Source organism: Macaca mulatta, chromosome 11 (assembly GCF_049350105.2).
Source record: "Macaca mulatta isolate MMU2019108-1 chromosome 11, T2T-MMU8v2.0, whole genome shotgun sequence".
Lineage (NCBI taxonomy): Eukaryota > Metazoa > Chordata > Mammalia > Primates > Cercopithecidae > Macaca > Macaca mulatta.
This window is the reverse complement of record NC_133416.1, coordinates 76,813,929-76,835,828: the sequence shown is the minus strand read 5'-3', so window position 1 is coordinate 76,835,828 and position 21,900 is coordinate 76,813,929. Positions and strand designations below refer to the sequence as shown.

The following is a 21,900-nucleotide window of genomic DNA, read 5'->3' as shown; positions in this document are numbered from 1 at the left end:
AAAATACTCATGAAACTGGTCCTCACGACACTGGCATTCTTATATGAGAAATAGTGGAAACCCTTCTAGGCTGTTTTTAAATTTTCATTCAGTAAATATTTCTTGAAGTAGGCACTATTCAAGGCACTTCGTTTTCATCAGTGAACAAAACAGCCAGCTCCCTGCCCTTGTGGAACTCCCATTCTTGTAGGGAGAAAAAGACAATAAACACAACAAATGTGTCAATTACATGATATATACAAAGGAGAAAGGTGTGCAGAAAGAGCACAAGTGAAGCCGGGTAAGGGCATCAGGAGTGCTGTGGGGAGGGAGGTGTGCAGGGCAGTACGAAGTTTTAGGTAGAGTCATCAGCTTATTGAGAAGATACCTGAGCAAAAGCTTGAAAGAGGTAAGGGAGACAGTGTCTCAGATACCTGGAGAAAGAACATTTCAAGCAGGTAGATTCACCACTACTGAGGCTGGGGACATGCCTGTGTGTTCGAGGAAAGAAAGGAGACAAATGCAGCTACAGATGAGTCCACAGGTGGAAGTAATAGGAAATGAGACCAGGGAAGAAATGAGAGCAGATCATGGAAGACCTTAGCTGCCATTGAAGGACTTAGGCTTTTACTCTGAGAAGACCAAGGAGTGAATGAGGGCTTTTGAGCAGAGGAGTGACATGGCTTGTCACTCCTCTGTGACAAGAAGGGAGACGTGGCATGACTTGGCTTGTCTTTTAATAAGATTTTTCGGGCCGGGCGCGGTGGCTCAAGCCTGTAATCCCAGCACTTTGGGAGGCCAAGACGGGCGGATCACGAGGTCAGGAGATCGAGACCATCCTGGCTAACACAGTGAAACCCCGTCTCTACTAAAAAATACAAAAAACTAGCCGGGCGTGGTGGTGGGCGCCTGTAGTCCCAGCTACTCGGGAGGCTGAGGCAGGAGAATGGCGTGAACCCGGGAGGCGGAGCTTGCAGTGAGCTGAGATCCGGCCACTGCACTCCAGCCTGGGTGACAGAGCGAGACTCCGTTTCAAAAAATAATAATAATAATAAGATTTTTCTGCCTTTGTGTTAGAACAGACTGCAGGGAGCAAGCGCAGACACTGGGAGACCTGTAGGAAGCTGCTGGAGTGACCCAGGAGAACCACGATGCAGGTTCTGAAGAGGTAGGGGCAGTAGAGGTAGCTCCCTATCTCTGCGATAGTGAGATGACAGATTCTGAGTATATTTTCAAGGTGGAGCCAGTAAGAGTTGCTGAAAGATTGGATTGCAGTGTGAGAGAAAAAGAGGAGCTGAAGATGACTTCAAGGCTGTAGATCTTTTGGAAGGAAGGAATGTTCATCAGCAGAGACGGGAAAGCTTACAGATGGAGCATGTTTGTGGGAAAAGGCCAGGAGTTCCATTTTGGGCATGTTGGGTTTGAGATGTTTATGGAAATATTAAGGTAAGTCTGGAGTTGGGTGGAAGATCTGAGCTGGAGGTATGAATTTGGAAGTGGCATCAAATCTGATTTTTATTGCATTTATTTAATATGATCACATATTAAAATATAGATGTTATTTTTTAAAATATAAAATTATATGGAGCAAAAACTAAAGTTTTTTTCTTCCCCCCCTTACTCCAAACCTACTACTCTCCCCAGCAGTAACCACTATTAAGGAGTTGTTATATGTTAAGGGACTGAAAAGATATCTGAAGAATGCTCAATATACCATATTAGAAAACCAGAACCAGCCGGGCACGGTGGCTCACGCCTGTAATCCCAGCACTCTGGAAGGCTGAGGTGGGCGGATCACGAGGTCAGGAGATCGAGCCCATCCTGGTTGACACCGTAAAACCCCGTGTCTACTAAAAATACAAAAAATTAGCCAGGCGTGATGGCGTGCACCTATAGCCCCAGCTACTCGGGGGCTGAGGCAGGAGAATGACTGGAACCCGGGAGGCGGAGCTTGCAGTGAGCCGAGATCGTGCCACTGTACTCCAGCCTGGGCAACAGAGCGAGACCCCGTCTCAAAAAAAAAAAAAAAAAACCAGAACCAACATGGGTTTTTCATTTCCACATGCATTTTACTACATGAGAAAAGGTATTTTAGAATTGCTTACATATTTATACATAGCATTTTTCTAAATAGAAAATGCTATTTTATATATATAGCAATGGGTAATATTGCTATTACCTATATCTTCCCTTTACAACCACACAGTAATATAATTTCCACTACCTTCTACAATCACAGTGGTAAAGTAACAGAATTTCACAGCTGTTTGGAATAAACGATATTCTTGGATTTGTGTGCCTTTTCTTGTAAAATTAAGCTGATTTTTAATTGATTCTATGTTGAAATTTTTTTCTTTAGCAATCTGGAATGTATTTGAGATGAGTAATAGCATTCATTTAAAAAAAGTCATCGATTCTAGAGTACAGGATACACATTCAGCACCATAATAATAATACTCTAGACTCTAAGCTTTCATCTCTAAAATAGAACAAAGTTTCTTTACCTTCCATTAGAAAAAGATAACCTTCAAAATTTGAACTAATGCATTTCTGTTTTGTTGAGTTAGCAATTACTCTGTGCTAGGAAAGTAATGATGACTCCTCAAATATCCAGCCTCTTACGAGCTTACAGCTTCAGCTGTAATAAAACTAAATAGTCTCTCTAGTCTGAGGAGTTCACTATATCGCCCCTGAAATCAAAGATAATAAATTAATTGAAGAGGTTTTCCACCCTCTTTGGTTTGATTTTTGGCAGAGTTCTATGTCCAATGACATGTACAGAAACCTCTGCACACCTGGTGTGCCACATGATTTACCCCAAACAGTGTTTGTTATGCAGCTGTTGGATCCATTGTTGCAGCCAGTAAATAGAAAAAAAAAAAAAAAAAAGTAGGACATGAGTTCTCAAGAAGCTCACCATCCAACTGGGCAAGTAAAAATTTACCTGTAGGAAAAAACGATCACTATAATTGGTTCTGAAACTAACCGAACCAATGTATTCTGCTGTGGAAAAAAAATGAAGACTGTTCTCTATGTTTTACTCTGAATTTTTCTTGAACTTTTAGCACTGTTTGCTATCTTTTTTCTAGAGAAATCCAGCACATAGCAACATAAGTACCAGAAAGAAGTATTAACAGGAAAACTGACCACTGACCACAGGCTAATCATATATATATATATTTTTTTTAACGGAGTCTTGCTGTGTCACCCAGGCTGGAGTGCAGTGGCACGATCTCAGCTCACTGCAACCTCTGCCTCCTGGGTTCAAGCAATTCTCCTGCCTCAGCCTCCCTAGTAGCTGGGACTTCAAGCATGTGCCACCACGCCCAGCTAGTTTTTTTGTATTTTCAGTAGAGATGGGGTTTCACCACATTGACCAGGCTGGTATCGATCTCCTGACCTTGTGATCTACCCACCTCAGCCTCCCAAAGTACTAGGATTACAGGCGTGAGCCACTGTGCCTGGCCAGACTAATCATACTTAATTCGGCAACTTTATTTTTTATGGGCACATGGGCTCCCACTTGCAACTTGACTTTGCATCCACTTTTGCTGGTAGAATGTTTTTATTTGCAGGATAAAATAAAACATATCAAAAGTTCATGGCATGTTATCAAGAACCACATACCTGAACAAATTTGAGAACCGTGTTCCATAATGTTTGTTCTTCGTGAGCAAACAGGCTCAAAGGACAAAGGAAGGGTCATATGATACTTCTCTTTCCTCCTCCTCCTCCTCCTCCTCTTGACTCCTCCTCTTCTTCCTCCTTTTCCTCCTCCTCCTCCTCTTGCCTCCCCCTACTTTTCTTCCCCTCCCTGCAGTGGTAGCTATCTCCTGGGCTCTTTCCCACTATCCTTCCTCTGCTTTCCACCCACCCACCCACCATTCCAGTTTATCCCAGAACAACCAAAATAACCTTCAAATTGATTCCCCTTCTATAGTCCCTACTCACTCCAATTCATCACACACTCTTCCCAGAGACTCCCCTTCCTGCAGCACGGATTTTTTCAAACCCTTTTCCCATCAAAAACATTGATTGATTGCCCGCTTAATAATGTCCGAAAGTCTTAGGTTCAGAATCAAATCCTCCAAAATACAACATCTGGTCTTTGGTTAATATTTGAATACATGTGTTATCTCTACACGATTTATGTTCAACTAACCACTCAGAAGAAATTTGACAAGAGATTTCTCATGTCAGTGGAGACATGTCAAATCAGTTTAAAATGAATGTGGGGCTTTTTAAATAGCTGATTCTCAAGTAGAAGGTGGTATTGGCTGTGTAAACTTGTTACTATTTCCTGTTTCCTTAAGGAACAAAGAGATTTATTTTGACATCTATGGGTGAATATCAGGATTCCAAGTGGAAATGATCCCTTGTTTTTTTCTATGAATTGTCCTGTCACTGGAGGTTTACTGGAATCAAAGACAAATGTGCTTCTCTGGACTGCTGAAAATCAGAGTGCTCAAAATCACATAACTTGATGTTTACTGTCAAGGGAAAATATGGTTGGTACAGTTATTTCATAGAGCCCTGAAATTGCCTAAGGGTCTATCATATTGTTTGCTATTGATTATAGGGTTAAAATATTTTCCACAAAAGTCTAGCAAGATTAACTTTATGCCAAATGATACCACCCCTCTAGTGTGGCAGGATAGAGCCCCACTTTCTTCTTTATATGTTGTTTTCCTTTTTATTTTTTAATAATCATAGTTTACTTTTAGAATATGGAAAAAAATATTTCTATGAAGAAACTTTAAAATTCGCTTTAAAAAGTGATATGAGCCTTAAACTTTGCAATCCGGTGTTTGTTGGATATTTTGAAATAAGCTTTAGTGGCTTCTCTAAGTCGAGCTATTTCGACAAGGCCTCTTTCAGTACCTGTTAGAAATAACCACTAGATTCAGAGCTCAACAATGGGAGTTTGTTCATTCAATCTGATCATTATTGACTAATTTGCATTTAGAATGCTATCTCCAACCATTAATTAGTCATTCCTCAAAACAACCCAATGGGAGAGAGGAACATAATTATCGCTGTTTAGAAATGAAACCAACCAAGAGTGCGTACAGTGCTCCACAGAGGCAGATCCCCTAGCTATGCAGTCATGGCTGCTGGGAATATGCCAGCTGTCAGGGCCACCACACATCCAATAGGAGATGCAAGAGTTAGAATTTTACAAAAATACCTCCAATGTTCCTATTTCATAAACATTTGGGTTTAGATTTGCTGAGATTCAGTAACATTGATTTGTCTTGCAAACCTTTATAAATATAACATCAGATTTATCAGACCACTTTTTATGGCAACACAACATAAGATGTGCAACATTGTATATATGCTCTTAAATGTTCACAAATTCCCTCAAGTCACCAACAGAATTATAATAGTGAAGGTAAGGGATAATCAAACAGCAAATACATACTAAATATTCATTATTCACAGGGCTCCATACTGGAACTATGAACAGGGATGGGAGCAAGAAATTAAAAAGATACCTACAACCCTGGCTTTGCTCTAATCTAAGGTACCTAGAATTTGATAAAGAATCCAGCCAAATGCATATAAAATGTAATGTTTTAGAAAAATTTAATTATATGTAACCTTAATTTTACAATAAGCATTTTTTTTTTCTATATCTTTCTCCACAAAAATACATTTTCTTTAAGTTAAGATGCAAGGGTGCACAAGTTACTTTAGAAGGTTGGAAAAGTCCCAGGAATTGGCCCTGAAATTATTTATTTTATTACTTAAAGAATGCTGGTGAATTCTTTCAAGAAAGAAAATATGGGGCTGGGCGCAATGACTCACGCCTGTAATCCCAGCACTTTGGGAGGTCGAGGAGGGCGGATCACGAGCTCAGGAGTTCAAGACCAGCCTGACCAATATAGTGAAACCCCCTCTGTACCGAAAATACAAAAATTAGCTGGGTGTAGTGGCACATGCCTGTAGTCCCAGCTACTCAGGAGGCTAAGGCAAGAGAATCGCATGAACCCAGGAGGCAGAGGTTGCAATGAGCCAAGATTGCGCCACTGCACTCCAGCCTAAGCGACAGAGTGAGACTCTGTCTCAAAAAAAAAAAAAAAAGAAAGGAAGGAAGGAAGGAAGGAAGGAAGGAAGGAAGGAAGGAAGGAAATAAATATGGGCAGGGTGTGGTGGCTCATGCCTGTTATCCCAGCACTTTGGGAGGCCTAGGCACACATGTCACCTGAGACCGGGGGTTCGAGACCAGCCTGACCAACATGGAGAAACCCTGTCTCTACTAAAAATACAAAATTAGCTGGTCATGGTGGCGCATGCCTGTAATTCCAGCTATTCAGGAGGCTGAGGCAGGAGAATTGCTTGAACCCGGGAGGCGGAAGTTGCAGTGCACCGTGATCGGCACCATTGTACTCCAGCCTGGGCAACAAGAGCAAAGCTCTGTCTCAAAAAAAAAAAGAAAAAATTTCCTAGCTGACCATGGAAGGATAACAAATGTGATGAATCTAGCCAGGTGCGTTGGCTCACGCCTGTAATCCCAGCACTTTGGGATGCTGAGGCAGGCGGATCACTTGAGGTCAGGAGTTCGAGACCAGCCTGTCCAACATGGTAAAGCCCCATCTCAACAAAAATATAAAAACTTAGCCAGGTGTGATGGTGTGCACCTGTAATCCCAGCTACTCGGGAGGCTGAGGCAGGAAAATCTCTTGAACCCGGGAGGCGAGGTTGCAGTGAGCCAAGATCATGCCACTGCACTCCAGCCTGGGAGACAGAGCGAGACTCTATCTCAAAAAAAAAAAAAAGTGATGAATCCATGTGTTATTATTTCCCACTACACTAAGCCATCAATATATCATGATTCTCTATGTGCTCTTCTAACACACGAACACACACCACACACACTAACACATAATTGTTGCTTTTAATTGAAGAACATTTTCAATACCTCTCAAGTGGGCAAAAATCCTGTTTATATTCTTGTCTGCTCCAGTTTTGGCTTCATAAGAATTTTTTTGTTTGTTTTTGAGGCAGAGTCTCTCTCTCTGCCCAGGCTAGAGTACAGTGGTATGATCTCAGATCGCTGCAGCCTCCACTTCCTGGGTTCCAGTGATTCTCCATCCTTAACCTCCCGAGTAGGTGGGATTATAGGAGCCCACCACCAGGCCCAGCTAATTTTTGTATTTTTAGTAGCGACGGGGTTTCACCATATTGGCCAGGCTGGTCTCGAACTCCTGATCTCAGGTGATCTGCCTGCCTCGGCCTCCCAAAGTGCTAGGATTACAGGTGTGAGCCTCCGCGTCCCAGCCCAGCTTTAAGAATTTAATCTTCATTTCAAGCACAAAAAGACTGTCTTTTTTTTGGTGGGGGGGGGGTGTTGGGGCCTCTTTTTTGAACTCTTTAGGGCCAAATGAACCTTTCTTCCTTGATCCCAGGGTGGAGTCAAAATGAATCTAACAGACAAATGGCCCAACATCCTTCATGTCACTGCCGACTTCTCATTCAAAGGGGTACTTGGGGTGGCAGGTGGAGTTATAATTATAGCTTAGAAAAAAGCAGCATCAGCAGCTGTCGCTTCTGTTTGTTCCCAGCTATAACTGTCATCAGTGGGTAAATTGGCATAAACAGGCCTCCACAAGTGGAAAAACATTTAACCCCTGTACTTGTCACACTCTGGGTCCTCTCAGTGGCCAGAGAACAGAAAGAAAATCTGACTGTGCACGAGCGAAGGGTAACACCGGGCGTGCAGCACCGACCTGAAGGCGCCTCTTCAGGGGGAGCCCCAAATTTGAAGATTCTCTTTCCTGTCGGAGACTCCAAACCAAATAAATAGGTTAGTGCCCAGAGTAAACCTATGCATTTTAATTCCGACCTCTACTTGCTGTGATTTTCATTTTCCTGGCAGAGCTTAAAAAGAGTGAACTACTAAATGAAAGAAAGGAAAGTTATTTAAGGACTGTTACTTAAAATTACTGGGAATCCATGAGAACACATTATGAAATGGGCTTAATGTATTTTGCTCCTCTCCCAATTTTGGCTGTATTCGCACTAGACAAATAGACAAGGTAAAGATGGAAAAATAAAACCGGTTTTGTGGCATAAGTCCCATCCTTTTGTAATGCCACTTACTTATGCCAAAAGGCCCTCCCTTCTTTATTAAAATCCGTAATGTTGAAAGCTAAGTTTGTGATTTTAGAAAATGCTGTAAACGTAGCTCCAGAGTTTCATTTCCTTAGGGAAAATAGGCAAATCAGAGTTGAATTGTTTTTCCAACAATGAGTAAAGATAGAACATTTTCTTGTTTATGATAAAATGTGTGGTGTAGGTTACTTTACAAAAGAAATCTGCTACAGAATTTATTTTTTGTGTCTAGTACAATTCTACCTAAAAGCTTCATGATTTCAGTCTAAGTAGCTCTATAAGACTCTCCTCATAGATCCTTTTGAGAAAAGATTTTAAATAAATCTAATTTTATTTGCATATATTCTATCTTAGCCAGAAATTGAGCAGGATTTAGCTCTGCGCTGTCTGTTTCAAAACCTGAATATTTAATGTATTGGTGAAAAGTGGTGGAATTCCAAAGAACTCACTGAAAACAAGGCTTTGGGGCCCAGTGCTCATCCTAACCACATTCATGAAATGGACTCAAGTAGAAAGAGTGGTAAATAATAACCTCATTTTGTTCAGTTCAAAAGAGAATGTGAACCATCCCTAAGCGTTTATGTACAACCTTTCATGAGGAAAGTGCACCGTTCTTATTTATCATTATGGCCCAACTTTTTGGCTACCTTTTGAAATGCAATGAGTGCTAACGATGTACTTGGACCTCCACTAGAGAGACATCTACATGCAACCAAACCCACCAAAAGTGCCCCATCAATTACATTCCCATGAGGGCCTTGTTTGTCTCATTTGTTCATTCAAATACATATTGACCAATGGCTATATAATCTAAAAATAATATTTAACAGTTAAGGCAAGTTTAGGATGTCTAATATTACTCTTCCCAGAGACTCCTGTCTTCCTGCTTTCTGCTAAACTGAGATAATGGTTATCTGAAAGTTCCAAATTATAGAAACTAAGAAACACAAAAAGGAGATATAGCTGACTAGTTGCTGGCTTGAATTTCCTTGATATACAGACATACAGATTTATGCCCTATTTTAAACATTGCTTTTTACTTGTGTTTTGTCTTCTTGCTCTTCTAGAAAAAACTATCCAAGATGACTGTCACTTACTCCAGTAAAGTAGCAAATGCAACTTTTTTTGGATTTCATAGGTTACTCTTCAAGTGGAGAGGCAGCATCTACAAACTACTGTACAGGGAATTTATTGTTTTTGCTGTTCTTTATACAGCAATAAGTTTGGTGTACAGGTACTTTTCTTTGCATGTCTCTTTAAATGGCCATCAGATATTGTATAAGAATACAGTCTCAAAAATCTGAACCTTTTGATCGCCACTGACTTTGCGTTATGTAACTCCTTTTTTGCATGAGCCTCTCTTTTGTCTTCTTCCCCTCAGGACAGATTTTAATCCACCACTAACCATTGTTAGGATGTAAAATAGACCCTCACTGTAAGATTCAAGTGGCCTTCATTCCAGCCCCAGTTGTGCCTCAAGACTGTTGCAATAGGCATAAAATGGAAGAATTACCCTTAGATGCTTACTATGTGAAGATTTTTGAATGGGCAAAGTCCACAGACAACAATTATTTGTGCTTCTGTCTACTTGTCATTCATAGTTGATGATTTGACAGCTTGTAGCAACTACCTATATAATCAACATGTTCATGATTGGTGTATGTCAGGCAAAAGCTTTCCTTCTTTTTGCCTGGAATGAAAATATCTTATCCAGGATGATGCCTGCCACACTTAACAGTACCTCAACTAAAGCAAAGGCCTGTAGACTAATTTATTTTCTTTCCATTTTCTGAGTTGAGGGCATGTTATGTTCACAAAAGGAGGTGCTTATTCTTTATAACATTACAACATATGCCTGTCAGATTGACAGGAAATTTGAGCAATATCAAGTCCAAGAAATACTTTGATGATGAAAAATTATAGACTTAATAAAATTTCATCAGTATGATAAAAGGGAAAACTTATGAGATTTTAAAGCTTTTTAAATTAACATCGAATGCATAAATTTCTTCTCTGGAAGAAGCTAAAACTTAAAACAGGAAAGCTAAAGGTTTTTGAGGCTGTATTTCCATTTTTTCTACGTACATAGTTTGTTATTTTTCTTCTGCATACAGATAAACAAATTTGTGTTTCATTGCTCTCACATTCTTCCTTGTAGCAACAGAATCTCCTTTGGAAAAGAGGGATATTAATTTAGTTGACTGATAATTATTAAAAGTAAAATAGGTAGAGCTATTTTTCCATATGTCAAAATAACCCTTCCAAGCAAGTGTATGCATTGATATATATTTTGACAAAATATTTTTAGAGGGAAAGTCTTGTTAACAACCTCTAATAATTTTTCAGACATGTCATATAATATGATATTATTTTGGCAATTTAGGTGTGTATCACCTAAGCCCTCAGAATATGAAATGGTAGAAGATACAATGGTGTTTCGTGATAATTATCTCATTAGTTCATTTTTACTAATGTGAATTTATTGCTGCTACTGCTGCTAAGAATAGAACAGAATAGCCCTAAGGACAGTTGCAGTGTAGCTAGAAATGTTCCTTGGGGCCTCAACTTTTGTTCCAATATCATACTTATACCCCATAAAATGTTATGCATATATTTCTTCTAAAGCTGAGTGCTTACATTTATAACAAAAATTATCAGTTCAAGTCATCCTTAAATTTTTAAAGTTTAATTGTAATACCTTATTAAAATAGATCCTTCTGTCTTAATCAAAGGTATACCAAGGACTGTAGGATGAGTTTGTCAAGAAGGTCAAACATATCTGTAGAAAAAAATAGATGTAGTTTCATTCTCTGAGTCTTTATTAGCCCTATTATAAGTAAATAATTATTCCTAACAAAAGTTATAAGGAGGAACCAGATTCATTAATTTGATTACATTTCTTTCTATTTTTGGAGGAATTTGACAAATTTTCTGAAATACTTTCTAGCTATTAAAATTTCTACATCTATTAGCCAAATATTTTTTCCTTGGCCAACTACTAATAGCAACCATTTCATTATTAACTAAGTATGAGGCAATTTGTTAAATGGTTATATATATGTGTATATATATTATTTAATCTTTACAATAATCCATATATGGATATTTTTATCCCCACTTACAGATGAGAAAACTGAGACTCAGAGAGATGTAAAAATATGCTCAAAGTCCAAATTCATAAGTGTCAGACTTGGGATTAAAATCTGGCTTTGTCTGACCTTAAGAAAGGTCTATGCTTTCCACATTTAAATCCTCTTTGACCATGTCTGTTTGAACATCAGAAACCATTCTGGCTGTAATTTGTCATCAGCATAACCCTGATAGACCTCTGCAACAATCTGGTACCTCTCCTGTCAGCTTTCCCTGACTTCAGTAATTCTAACACCTCTTCCAAAGCTGGGGCAGGAACTCCGAACTCACCTTGTACCCCACACCTTCTTTGTCAGGACCAGTTCCCAACAGCTTTCTATCTGCAATCTAATTAGTTGCTTACTATTATCTTATTATCCCTTTGCTTCCTTTATCAAAGTTCTACTGACCCAAATGAGCCTTTGATGCTTGTTATAATGGATCTTTCCTTGAGTTCCTTCTTCCTTTGGAACAGCTACACTCGTCGATTTATTCAAATTCATCTGTTTGGCTTTCCTTCCTGTATTTTGATCATTATTATTAGTTCACCTTAAAACATTTCTTCAGACTCTGAATCTCTTCCCTATAATGTAAATATCAATAATGGTCTCATTAAGTGCACTTATATTTAACGATACCAGAAAATGGGGTTTGGGCAGGATGGGTTAGATCTATAATATAAATTTTGAGAGAGTGACTCAATTTAATAATGAAAGTTTTCATTTTTCATTGTTAAATTTGTTTTAGACTCCAAACAATTCTGGGCTTTAAAATGAACAGGTATAATAAAATCCCTTGCAGTATAACACATGATAATCAAGAATGTGCTAAGTAGCATATTCAGGGGAAAGATCAAGGTGTCAAATTCAGTGTTATTATTGAACAATTACTTAATAATGCTAATTCATATTTAATCAATAATACACTCTTCTTAAGGTATTCCTGATGAATAATTGAAAACTGAACTATTTTGTAACATACCTTGCTCTAAATCCAATGAATCAATCATATAAAACTTTTAAAATATAAAATTTTTAGAATAAAATGATTAATTAATCCCACTATTTAATAGCCAATCATGTTTACAAAATGTTAGCACTTGAAACATTAAGCAATTGAAAAGTTTTCAAGACACATCAGCTTAAGAAAAAAGGAAAAAATTATTGCTCCTTCAAAAATAAAACAGATTATTTGTGCTTAATTGTTTGCACTTAATGTCACTTGCAAAGCAGGTGCAGAAGTATAATATCATAAAGGGCTGTGCATTTTATTTTTGCTCCAGATTGTTACTTACAGGAGCCCAAAAACGTTACTTTGAAAAATTATCAATTTACTGTGACAGATATGCTGAACAAATTCCAGTAACCTTTGTGCTTGGTAAGTATAGGTCACACGCAGATTGCAGCCACACAGCTGTCTCCGTTACGATGACACCGATGACTCTGCATGGGAGTGTTTCCAAGCTGAGAGGCATGCCTGAAAAGCCACCGCTTGCAGTAGAACCAGAATCATCCATAAGGTTTGCCTTCACAGCTGCTTTTGCTAAATTAACGCCAAACAAGTTTGAGGAAATAATCTGCTATTGGACATTTAAGCTTTCTCTTCACTAACTCTCCATTTTTGCAGTCAATATTTGAGATCTAATACCCACTTACAGGGTGCTTAGGCATTGCCAGGCACAAATGACATTTTTTTCTGGAAGGCAAAATCAGAAGATATGGATAATAACATATTTTTGTCCTCCAACCTCTAAAAAGGCTAAAATTCAGCTAAAAGCATCAGTGTCACCAACGTGTCTGCTGTAAGAAACTGCTTTATAATTTCCTGTTATTCTACAGGGTTTTATGTTACTCTGGTAGTAAACCGATGGTGGAACCAGTTTGTGAATTTGCCCTGGCCAGACAGGCTAATGTTCCTCATCTCCAGCAGTGTTCATGGAAGCGACGAGCACGGGCGCCTGCTTAGAAGGACGCTGATGCGTTACGTCAATCTCACCTCCCTGCTCATCTTTCGCTCGGTGAGCACTGCTGTGTACAAAAGGTTTCCAACAATGGACCACGTGGTTGAAGCAGGTACTACGAATGGCTTTTCCTTCACTAGGCTTTCTCAGCTGAGACAGGACCTCCAGAATTCCTTTGAAAATTCCTTATGTTTGTTTATTCACTCAAGAAACATTTAGTGGTCGGGCACAGTGGCTCACACCTGTAATCCAGCACTTTGGAAGGTCAAGGTTGGTGGATCACCTGAGGTCAGGAGTTTGAGACCAACCTGGCCAGCATGGCGAAACCCCATCTCTACTAAAAATAGAAAAAATTAGCCGGCCGTGGTGGCATGTGCCTGTAATCCCAGCTACTGGGGAGGCTGAGGCACGAGAATCACTTGAACCCAGGAGGCGGAGGCAGAGGTTGCAGTGACCCGAGATTGCAGCACTGCACTTCAGCCTGGGCCACAAAGTCAGACCCTGTCTCAAAAAAAAAAAAAAAAAAAAAAAGAGAGAGAGAGAAAGAAAGAAAAGGAAAGAAAAGAAAAGAAAAAAGATAAAGAAACATTTATTGATTTCCTACTATGTGCCAGAAGGAAACTAAGAGACAAAGATGAATAAGACGTGATTCCTGCCCTCAAGTTTACTTCAACGGTAGGGGAGAGAAAGTGGCAGATAGTAACATTGCCTTAAGGTAAACATAATAATTATCATATTTATTTAAACAATCTGGCTGGGGGAGCTCTTTGGGAGGCCCAGGCGGGTGGATCACCTAAGGTCAGGAGTTCCAGATGAACCTGGCCAACATGGCGAAACCCCGTCTCTACTAAAAATACAATAATTAGCTGGGCGTGCTGGCTCACGCCTGTAATTCCAGCTACTCAGTAGGCTGAGGCAGGAGAATCGCTTGAACCTGGGAAGTGGAGGTTGCAATGAGTCGAGATCGTGCCATTGCATTCCACCCTGGGGAACAAGGTCCCCATCAGTCCCCAAAAAATAAAAAAATAAAAATAATCTGTCATATTAACTTACAGTTTTCTAGCACTATACGGTTTTGTCTCCTTTATAGCTATTTTGTTTGGACCTCAAGAAAACATGAAAAAGGTAGAAAATAGATTCAGAAAGGTTACAACCTGCGCTGAATTACACAGCTGATCAGTGGAAAGGCCAGAATTAAAATTTACGCTCCAAACTCCTAAGTTAATACTTTCTAATAGATTCTGGTAGGAACCGGCAATGTCAATTTCATCTAGGCAGACACTGAGAGGTGATAGTCAAAAGCTGTTTTAGTGTGGACCTCTTGTCTCTTGTGCCTCAAAGGAGATGTAAATAGTTAAAGGATGATTCTCTTTGGTGTGTAAATATTTAGCAAAGAAGCTGTTAAGTCCGCCTTCGATAGGGCGAGGATTAAATGGATAATTCTCAGCACGTATGGATAAGAACCGTGAGGTGATTCTGCCTTTACATTGAGTCCAGTCTCACATTAGTTTGCAGTATTTAGTCTCCTTTCCTGAAATGTCCTGGAAAATAGATATTTTCAGATAATAGTTTTTGTTTGTTTTGGAGTTTTTGTTGGCTTTTTTTGTTGTTGTTTTTGTTTTGCCTTTTTAAATGGCTAATATAGATAGTGACTACTGAAGTCAAAATAAAACTGTAGAGATGAATGTCTACATTTCACATTTTATTCGAGAAGAAAGAACTCCAGTTTGAGGCATACACACAGACCAGATGGCATTCAGTACATCCAAAATACAAAGAGAAGTTTGGAGGTTTTATAAAAAGACAGAAATGTTACATATTGCTCTTTGAGAAAGTTCATTGGCACTAGTAAGTTTCTGGGGAGCTGGCAAGTTTTGACTGGTGAGCGATGGAGGTGGGTAAAATTAGTCTTCAAGTTGCAGCAGATCATTTCAGCAACTATAAAATTGGTTTCAGGTAATAGCAGGCAGTTTCAGCAACCAGGCCTGCAGAAAATTACTTTGTGTCTTGGCTGCTTTTTTTTTTTTTTTTTTTTTTTTGAGACAGAGTCTTGCTCCGTGGCCAGGCTGGAGTGAAGTGGCACGATCTTGGCTCACTGCAATCTCTGCCTCCTGGGTTCAAGCAATTCCCCTGCCTCAGCCTCCCAAGCAGCTGGGACTACAGGTGCACACCACCACACCGGGCTAAGTTTTTGTATTTTAGTAGAGATGGGTTTCACCATGTTGGCAGAATGGTCTCAATCTCTTGACCTGGTGATCCACCCACCTCGGCCTCCTAAAGTGCTGGGATTACAGGTGTGATGCCCGGCCTCAACTGCTTTTTCCTGATGGCTTCTTGACTCTGTTTTATTGGGTATGACAAGAATGACCCAATTCTATTATCAACTTTCACAATGATTAAGAACACAGAGTAAGGGTTTGAAACCTTATCTCACAGCTTACTAGCTGCCTGACTTTGTCTGAGGTAGTTAACCATTCTGTTCCTCAGTTTCCTAATCCATAAAATGGACTTAAAGTAACTTATAATAGCACCTACCTCATATACCCCATAGGCTTGTTATGAGGATTTAGAAAGTTCATATTTGCAAAATGTTTAGAGCATTGCTGGCACACAGTAAGTGCTGCATGATTTCTTGCCATTGTAATGAAATTATATCTCGAACAACAGCACAACATAGCACTCTAGCCGCTTTAGAAGAGGTTGCGAATGTCAAGGTGGAAATAAGGCAGAAGGGGTGTAGGTGACATTGTTAGAGATGCAGAGTGAGATGTGAGAAAGTAATGGGTGCCAGGAGCTGGTTAAGGGGGATTCAGGGGGAGGGTTTGAAGGCCTGGCACATGCACAGGTATATGATAATATAAAATCAGTAGGAACTTTAAAAAAAATTAATTGCCATCCTTCCTCCAAATATGAAAGTAGAATACTGTTTCAGAATGACCCAGTTAAAAATACTACTAGACAACTCAATTTTATCTTACCTTAATGTCTCCAGGAACAAATAAAGAATTACCACCTCTAAGAAAGACCTAAAAACAAACAAGAAATGTATGACCTATTCCAAGTTGCTGAGCTAAAGTTTACTTGGATGAACAGAGGTGATATTTCTCCAGTTCTGACGCATCCTTGAAATGAAGAGAGTGCATTCTGACGGGAATCAGATGCCGGGTCCAATCCTCAAAGCAAATCTCATCTTAGTGTCACCTTCATATTAAAAGCACATCGGGAAGAAGCCAGGTTGGCTGGCAATGGAGAGGTCTCTGGGGCCTCTGGTCAGACATGAGCTCAGAGGACTGAGCTGTGCTCAGGTCTGAGGGGAAAGTAGATATAGGGAGGCAAATAGGAAAATGATGTGATTTCATTTCCTTTGAGTGTATTCTTCAGAATACCAAGGCCCACTCCCTCTCAAACTTGTACAGATGTCTGCCACGTACTTGCACTCTGACTTCTCCCTTTCCAAGGCATGTGGGATACTGAAATACTTCTATCTCTTCAGCTACTAATGTTTCTGCCATTCCAAGGGAATCTCAGAATGAGTCCTTCACTTCTGGATGTACATTTAAACTAGTCTCTAGGAGTGGTCCACAGACCCACAGGCCCTCTACATCTTGAATAACTTGAGTTTATGTATTTAAAATGTATATTCCTGGGTCCTACCCACATCAGGCCCTCTGAATTATTATAGAACCTAATAGAACCTTTGGATGTACGGCCTAGGAATCTGCAGTGAAACATGCTCCTGTGTTGGTTTTTTTAGTACCCCAAAGCTTGAGAAGTATTGCATCTTTTCTGGGATGCTTATTTTTTAAACCCTTTTTGTTACTCCTGGGGCAAAAGGCTTTGGCAACCACCAACTCAACGATAATAAAGCAGCAGCAATTAAGAAAGGATGGATTGGAGGTTTCAGCTTGAGGTTCCTGAATTACAAAGAAGAGCTTTGAGGAAGCAGGCTGGTGGGAGGGAGGCTACTGTATAAGGGATTTGAATTCCACCTGCTTGGATGTAACAAGCATTGTTCTGACTTAAACTTTTTGGTTGGTCTGTCTGAAGTGGATGAAGGGAGAAGAGAACTGACAGAGGAGCTCTGATGAGGTGAAAGCCTTTCCAAGGGTCCTGTGACACAATCACCGATTATCTCAGTGAGAAGGTCCCAGTTGCTCTCATTCATTCCTAAGTACGTTCTCAAAAGACAGAAAAGGGGTAGTGGGTACAGCTAGTCCCCACAAGAATATATTGTGCTTCTGGCAAGTAATTTTGAAGATAACTACTTTCCTCTCCTGATGCTTGTAAATACTGGATAAGATGTTTTGATTTAGTATGAGACCATACTATACGCATGCATTGTGTGTTACGCGGCAGGGCAAAGGTTCCAAGCCACTATCCTCTAAGCCAGGAGAGACGCTTCAGAGGCCTGTCTTACTGGCTGCCCCAGGCCGGCACCCCCTGTCACCGGCAGTGCTGACTCACTGAACTTCCTGCTGCTTTCCCCAGCAGAGAGGGCTGACTCAGAGTCTGCACATGGGGTCCACTTCCAAGTTCTTCCAACTGGGCATATGCCTCCGCCACTCTCTGACTGTCCTTTGCCTGTGCCAAGGTTTCTGGGAAGAACAGGAAGTTCAGGGATGGCGGAAAATGTTTGGCAGATCCCCTGAGTCCAAAGCCAGGGCACCTGCTCCTGCCTGAGGGCAGAGAGGACTGGTAAGAAAAGCACTGAGGGCCCCAAAGGGGTGGAGACAAGGTTAAGGGCATGAAGGACCTTCTTGTCAGTTGAATTCTCTACATAAAATCACCTGTAAGAGAAAGTACATGTTCTCACACTTCAGGGTGCATTAGATATTGTTAAAATCAATATTGCTAAAAATTTGGATCCCACGATACCACTCCCAGAGATTCTGACTCAGTAGGTCTGGAATGGGCTCCAGGAATCCGTGTGTTGAACAAACTCCTGGAGACTCTGAGGCTGGTGGTCCCTGGCTTGCACTCTGGGAAGCAATGGGCTTTGAGGCAATCGGTTTCCCTCCAGCTTCTCTTTCTTCTGCGAAGGTTTTTGCCTACATAGAGTCAGTGCTGGACAGAAGGAAATAATCGAGAGGGCCAAGAGTGAGGACCAGCACCTCCTTCTGAAGCATCTGGCAATTCCTTGGCTGGAGCTGGACAAGCTAGGTCACATACCTGCTCATCCTTGAACTTTCCTTGCTTTTAAGTTGGACAGTCAAGTTACATTATTCTGAAAAATAAAAAGACCAAAATGCATGCTGCTGGGGAAATATATATAATTTGATGCTACAGGTTAAATTTCTCAAATTAAAAATAAAGTTTTTATTTCTGCTTATATGAAAATAAAAATACAACAGTAGAATTCAGAATAATGTCTATTATGCTGAAAAGTCCCTGAACTGGTCTGTGATCAATTATTTATCAGAGATACTGCAACAGCCTCTGTTACTTTTGCCTATTGGCTACAAATCTGCTCTGGAAAATTCCAGTCATTCCAATCACCTGCCCTGGGAGATGTCACTCATTCCAAGTCAAGTCAGACACACAATTCCAGATCTTGGCTGAGTCAAGTGATGACCTTAGTTGTGTGCATATAGTATGGTCTCATACTGAATCAAAACATCTTATCTAGTATTTACAAGCATCAGGAGAGGAAAGTAGTCAACTTCAGAATTACTTACCAGAAGCACAATGATACGTAATAGGAAATTATATACGTTCCTCTTAAAGAAACATTACCAAGCTGATGCTAGATCTATTACGCCTTTGCTCATGCAACAAAGGTTTATTGTGTGTACAATATATGCCAAGCACTGTGCTGGGCACTGGGAATACCCTTATAAGCAGAACAAATATGGTCCCCATCCTCATGGATTAGTAAAGTTTACTACAAATCTTATCTTAAATTAATCATTGTCGTAAACAAGCACAAATGTATTTACAGTTAAACTTTACATCTCTGCATTGCAGTTCTCTCTAAAACAAATAGTTTCTGTCTGTATTTAGTAGTTCATAAGAGTAGTTATAAGACAGTAGCCTCTGAGGAAAAAACACCCTTTAATTTTCTTAAAGCCTTGGAGTCTTTTTTTTTTTTGGAGACAGGTTCTCATTCAGTTGCCCAAGCTGGAGTGCAGTAGCACGGTCATAGCTTACAGTAACCTCAAACTTCTGGGCTCAAGCCATCCTCCTGCCTCAGCCTTTTGAGCAACTAGGACTACAGATGTGCACCACTGTGCCTGACCAATTTATTTGTTTATTTATTTTAATTCTTTTCTTTTTTTGATATGGAGTCTCACTATATTGCCTATGCTGGTCTTGAACTCCTGGCCTCAAGCAATCTTCCCACCAAGGCCTCCCAAAGGGCTGGGATTTCTGGCGTGAGCCACCACACCTGGCCTGCCCTGGAATCTTAATGTAAAGTTTCTTGACTGTCTTCTCTGACTACAGGGAGTCTAATGAGACGCCACTGGAATTGTTAGTGACACTTATGGTTAACAGACATTAATATAACCAAGCAAGCCACCAGTTGTCAATGGATGTTGAGATAAAAGTTCTAACTTCAGATGCTCTGGCTATAAGGCTAGCCCTATAACTGGAACTCAGGTCTGGGTCACTTACTGCTTAAAAGCCAAACAACTCAAGAACTTTGGTAAAAGGAATGTTAGCTTTATTCGAGAAGTCAGTAACCAGGGGAAGGCAGTGAACTAGGGTTGAAAGGCCACCTTTCAGAATTGTGCCTCTAGGTAAAGAGTTTTTAAGGGAAATTAAGAGAAATGAAGATCAAAACCATCTTGTGAAATGTAAGCAGTTTCAATCAGCTGGGCAGTTAATCATTGCTTTCTTGGTGAAAGTTTTGTGACATTCTGCAGGTGCCATCAGCCTATTCTTACAGGCTAGTCAGCCCATTCCCAGAGCTGTTGGTCAATGTATTTTCTTTTTCTTTCTTTCCTTTCTCTCTCTTTCTTCCTCCCTCCCTCCCTCCCTCCCTCCCTCCCTTCCTCCCTTCTTTCTTTCTTTCTCTCTCTCTTTCTTTCTTTCTTTCTTTCTTCCTTTCTTTCTTTCTTTCTCTTTCTCTTTCTCTCTCTCTCTCCCTCTTTCTCTCTCTCTCTCTCTCTCTCTCTCTCTCCATAGAATCTTGCTGTGTTGCCCAGACTGGAGTGTAGTGTTGCAGTCCTGGCTCACTGCAACCTCTGCCTCCCCAGTTCAAGTGCTTCTCCTGCCTCAGCTGCCCAAGTAGTTGGGATTACAGGCACATGCCACTACACCCAGCTAATTTTTGTATTTTTAGTAGAGACAGGGTTTCACCATGTTGGCCAGGCTGGTCTCGAACTCCTGGCCTCAAGTGATCCCCCACCTCGGCCTCTCAAAGTGCTGGGATTATAGGTGTGAGCCACCGAGCCCAGCCAGCATATTTTATTTTATCTCTGTTGAAGGTTCTGTTTTCTTGAGGCTGTTTTTTGGGACTAATCTACAAACTCAAGGAAAACAATAATATTATTCAAACAAGCAAGCTTTTCTCTAACATGGAATTAATACTGTTAGAACCACATTTACGTTTCTGGCACAGATAGATCATTTAATCTGTGATCTTCTCTTCTCTCACTAAGTAAACTAAAATGACTTTTGTATAACATATTATGTAACATTCACAAAATTAATTGAATCTGGTATGACATTTCTGCCCCGGGTGGCTGTTTTTTGTTTTTTGTTTTTTCCCTGATGCATTACACAGCTCTGGGGCTCCTTGGTCTCTGACTCTCCACTGCCTTGTGTTATAAGAGTGAGAGCCAAGGGAATGGTGGTATTCACAGCTGTGCCAGTTTTATCTCTGTTGGCTGAACTTTTAGAGGCTGAGTAAGTCACCCCTCTGTAGTCTCACATGATGAGGTCGGAACAGACAGAATGTCATCTTGTGAGTGAAACTTGAATCACCTATGTGTACTTGCTCTGCACATGAGAGAAAGTGCATGCAGAACTAGCCCTTCTTGGATTAATAGCATGGATAGTCTCGGTGGGTCAGTGTTTGAAGGTTCCCCCACATTTCTGTTTTAGGAGTTAAGTAAAGGTTATCCACTCAGTGTTTCTCAAAGTATGGTTGCAGACCACATTCACCGAATTAGCAAGGGCGCTTCTTTAAACCGCAGGTTCCTAGGCAACCTAGGGAATCAGATCTAGGGCTTAGGACCTAGAAATTGACATTTTAAACAGGCTCCCTAGAAGCACTGCAGATGTTTGACCCAGACTGAGAAGGCCAAAATGATCAACATGAGGGCAGTTGTTCAACCTAAACTTTGCAGCATGTTGGAATCTCTGGTGATCTTTTAAAAATTCAGATGCCTGACTCCCATTCTCAGATATTAGTATTCATTAGGTATGTAGAGCAACCTGGGCATCAGGATTTTTCAAAACTCCCCAGACCATTGTAATGTATAGCAGAGTTTAGGAACAGCTGCACTAGAACACATCAATTAATTCCTCCAATTTCATCTGCAAATTGCCTCAGATCTATTCTACCCAGGGCAAATAAAATTCTGGGCCACTATGCAGATGAGGATTTAAAAGCACTGATTTCTTTGTATGTTATTTCTTGTGTGTGATTATGGAGAAGGCAGTGAATTACCAGATGGGATACTAATTTAGGGACAAGGATATGGGTAACTAGAGATTTGCTCATATCAATATAATAGAGGAGTGTCTCTGTTCCTTACTGCTACTCCCAG

The 21,900-nt window shown here is 40.4% G+C and overlaps 1 protein-coding gene across 3 annotated transcripts in view; it reads left to right on the top strand.

Moving 5' to 3' along the window:
* Positions 1–7,630: 7,630 nt before the first annotated feature.
* The window catches only part of BEST3 (bestrophin 3), a 47,573-nt gene continuing 33,303 nt past the window's right edge, over positions 7,631–21,900 (top strand). For all 3 annotated transcript variants that reach the window (XM_077954713.1, XM_077954712.1, XM_077954714.1), the window contains exons 1-4: positions 7,631–7,789; positions 9,165–9,331; positions 12,509–12,603; positions 13,065–13,298. In XM_077954713.1, coding sequence (XP_077810839.1) covers positions 9,180–9,331; positions 12,509–12,603; positions 13,065–13,298 — 481 coding nt within the window. In that variant the 5' untranslated portion in view covers positions 7,631–7,789; positions 9,165–9,179. The remainder of the gene's footprint in view (positions 7,790–9,164; positions 9,332–12,508; positions 12,604–13,064; positions 13,299–21,900) is intronic.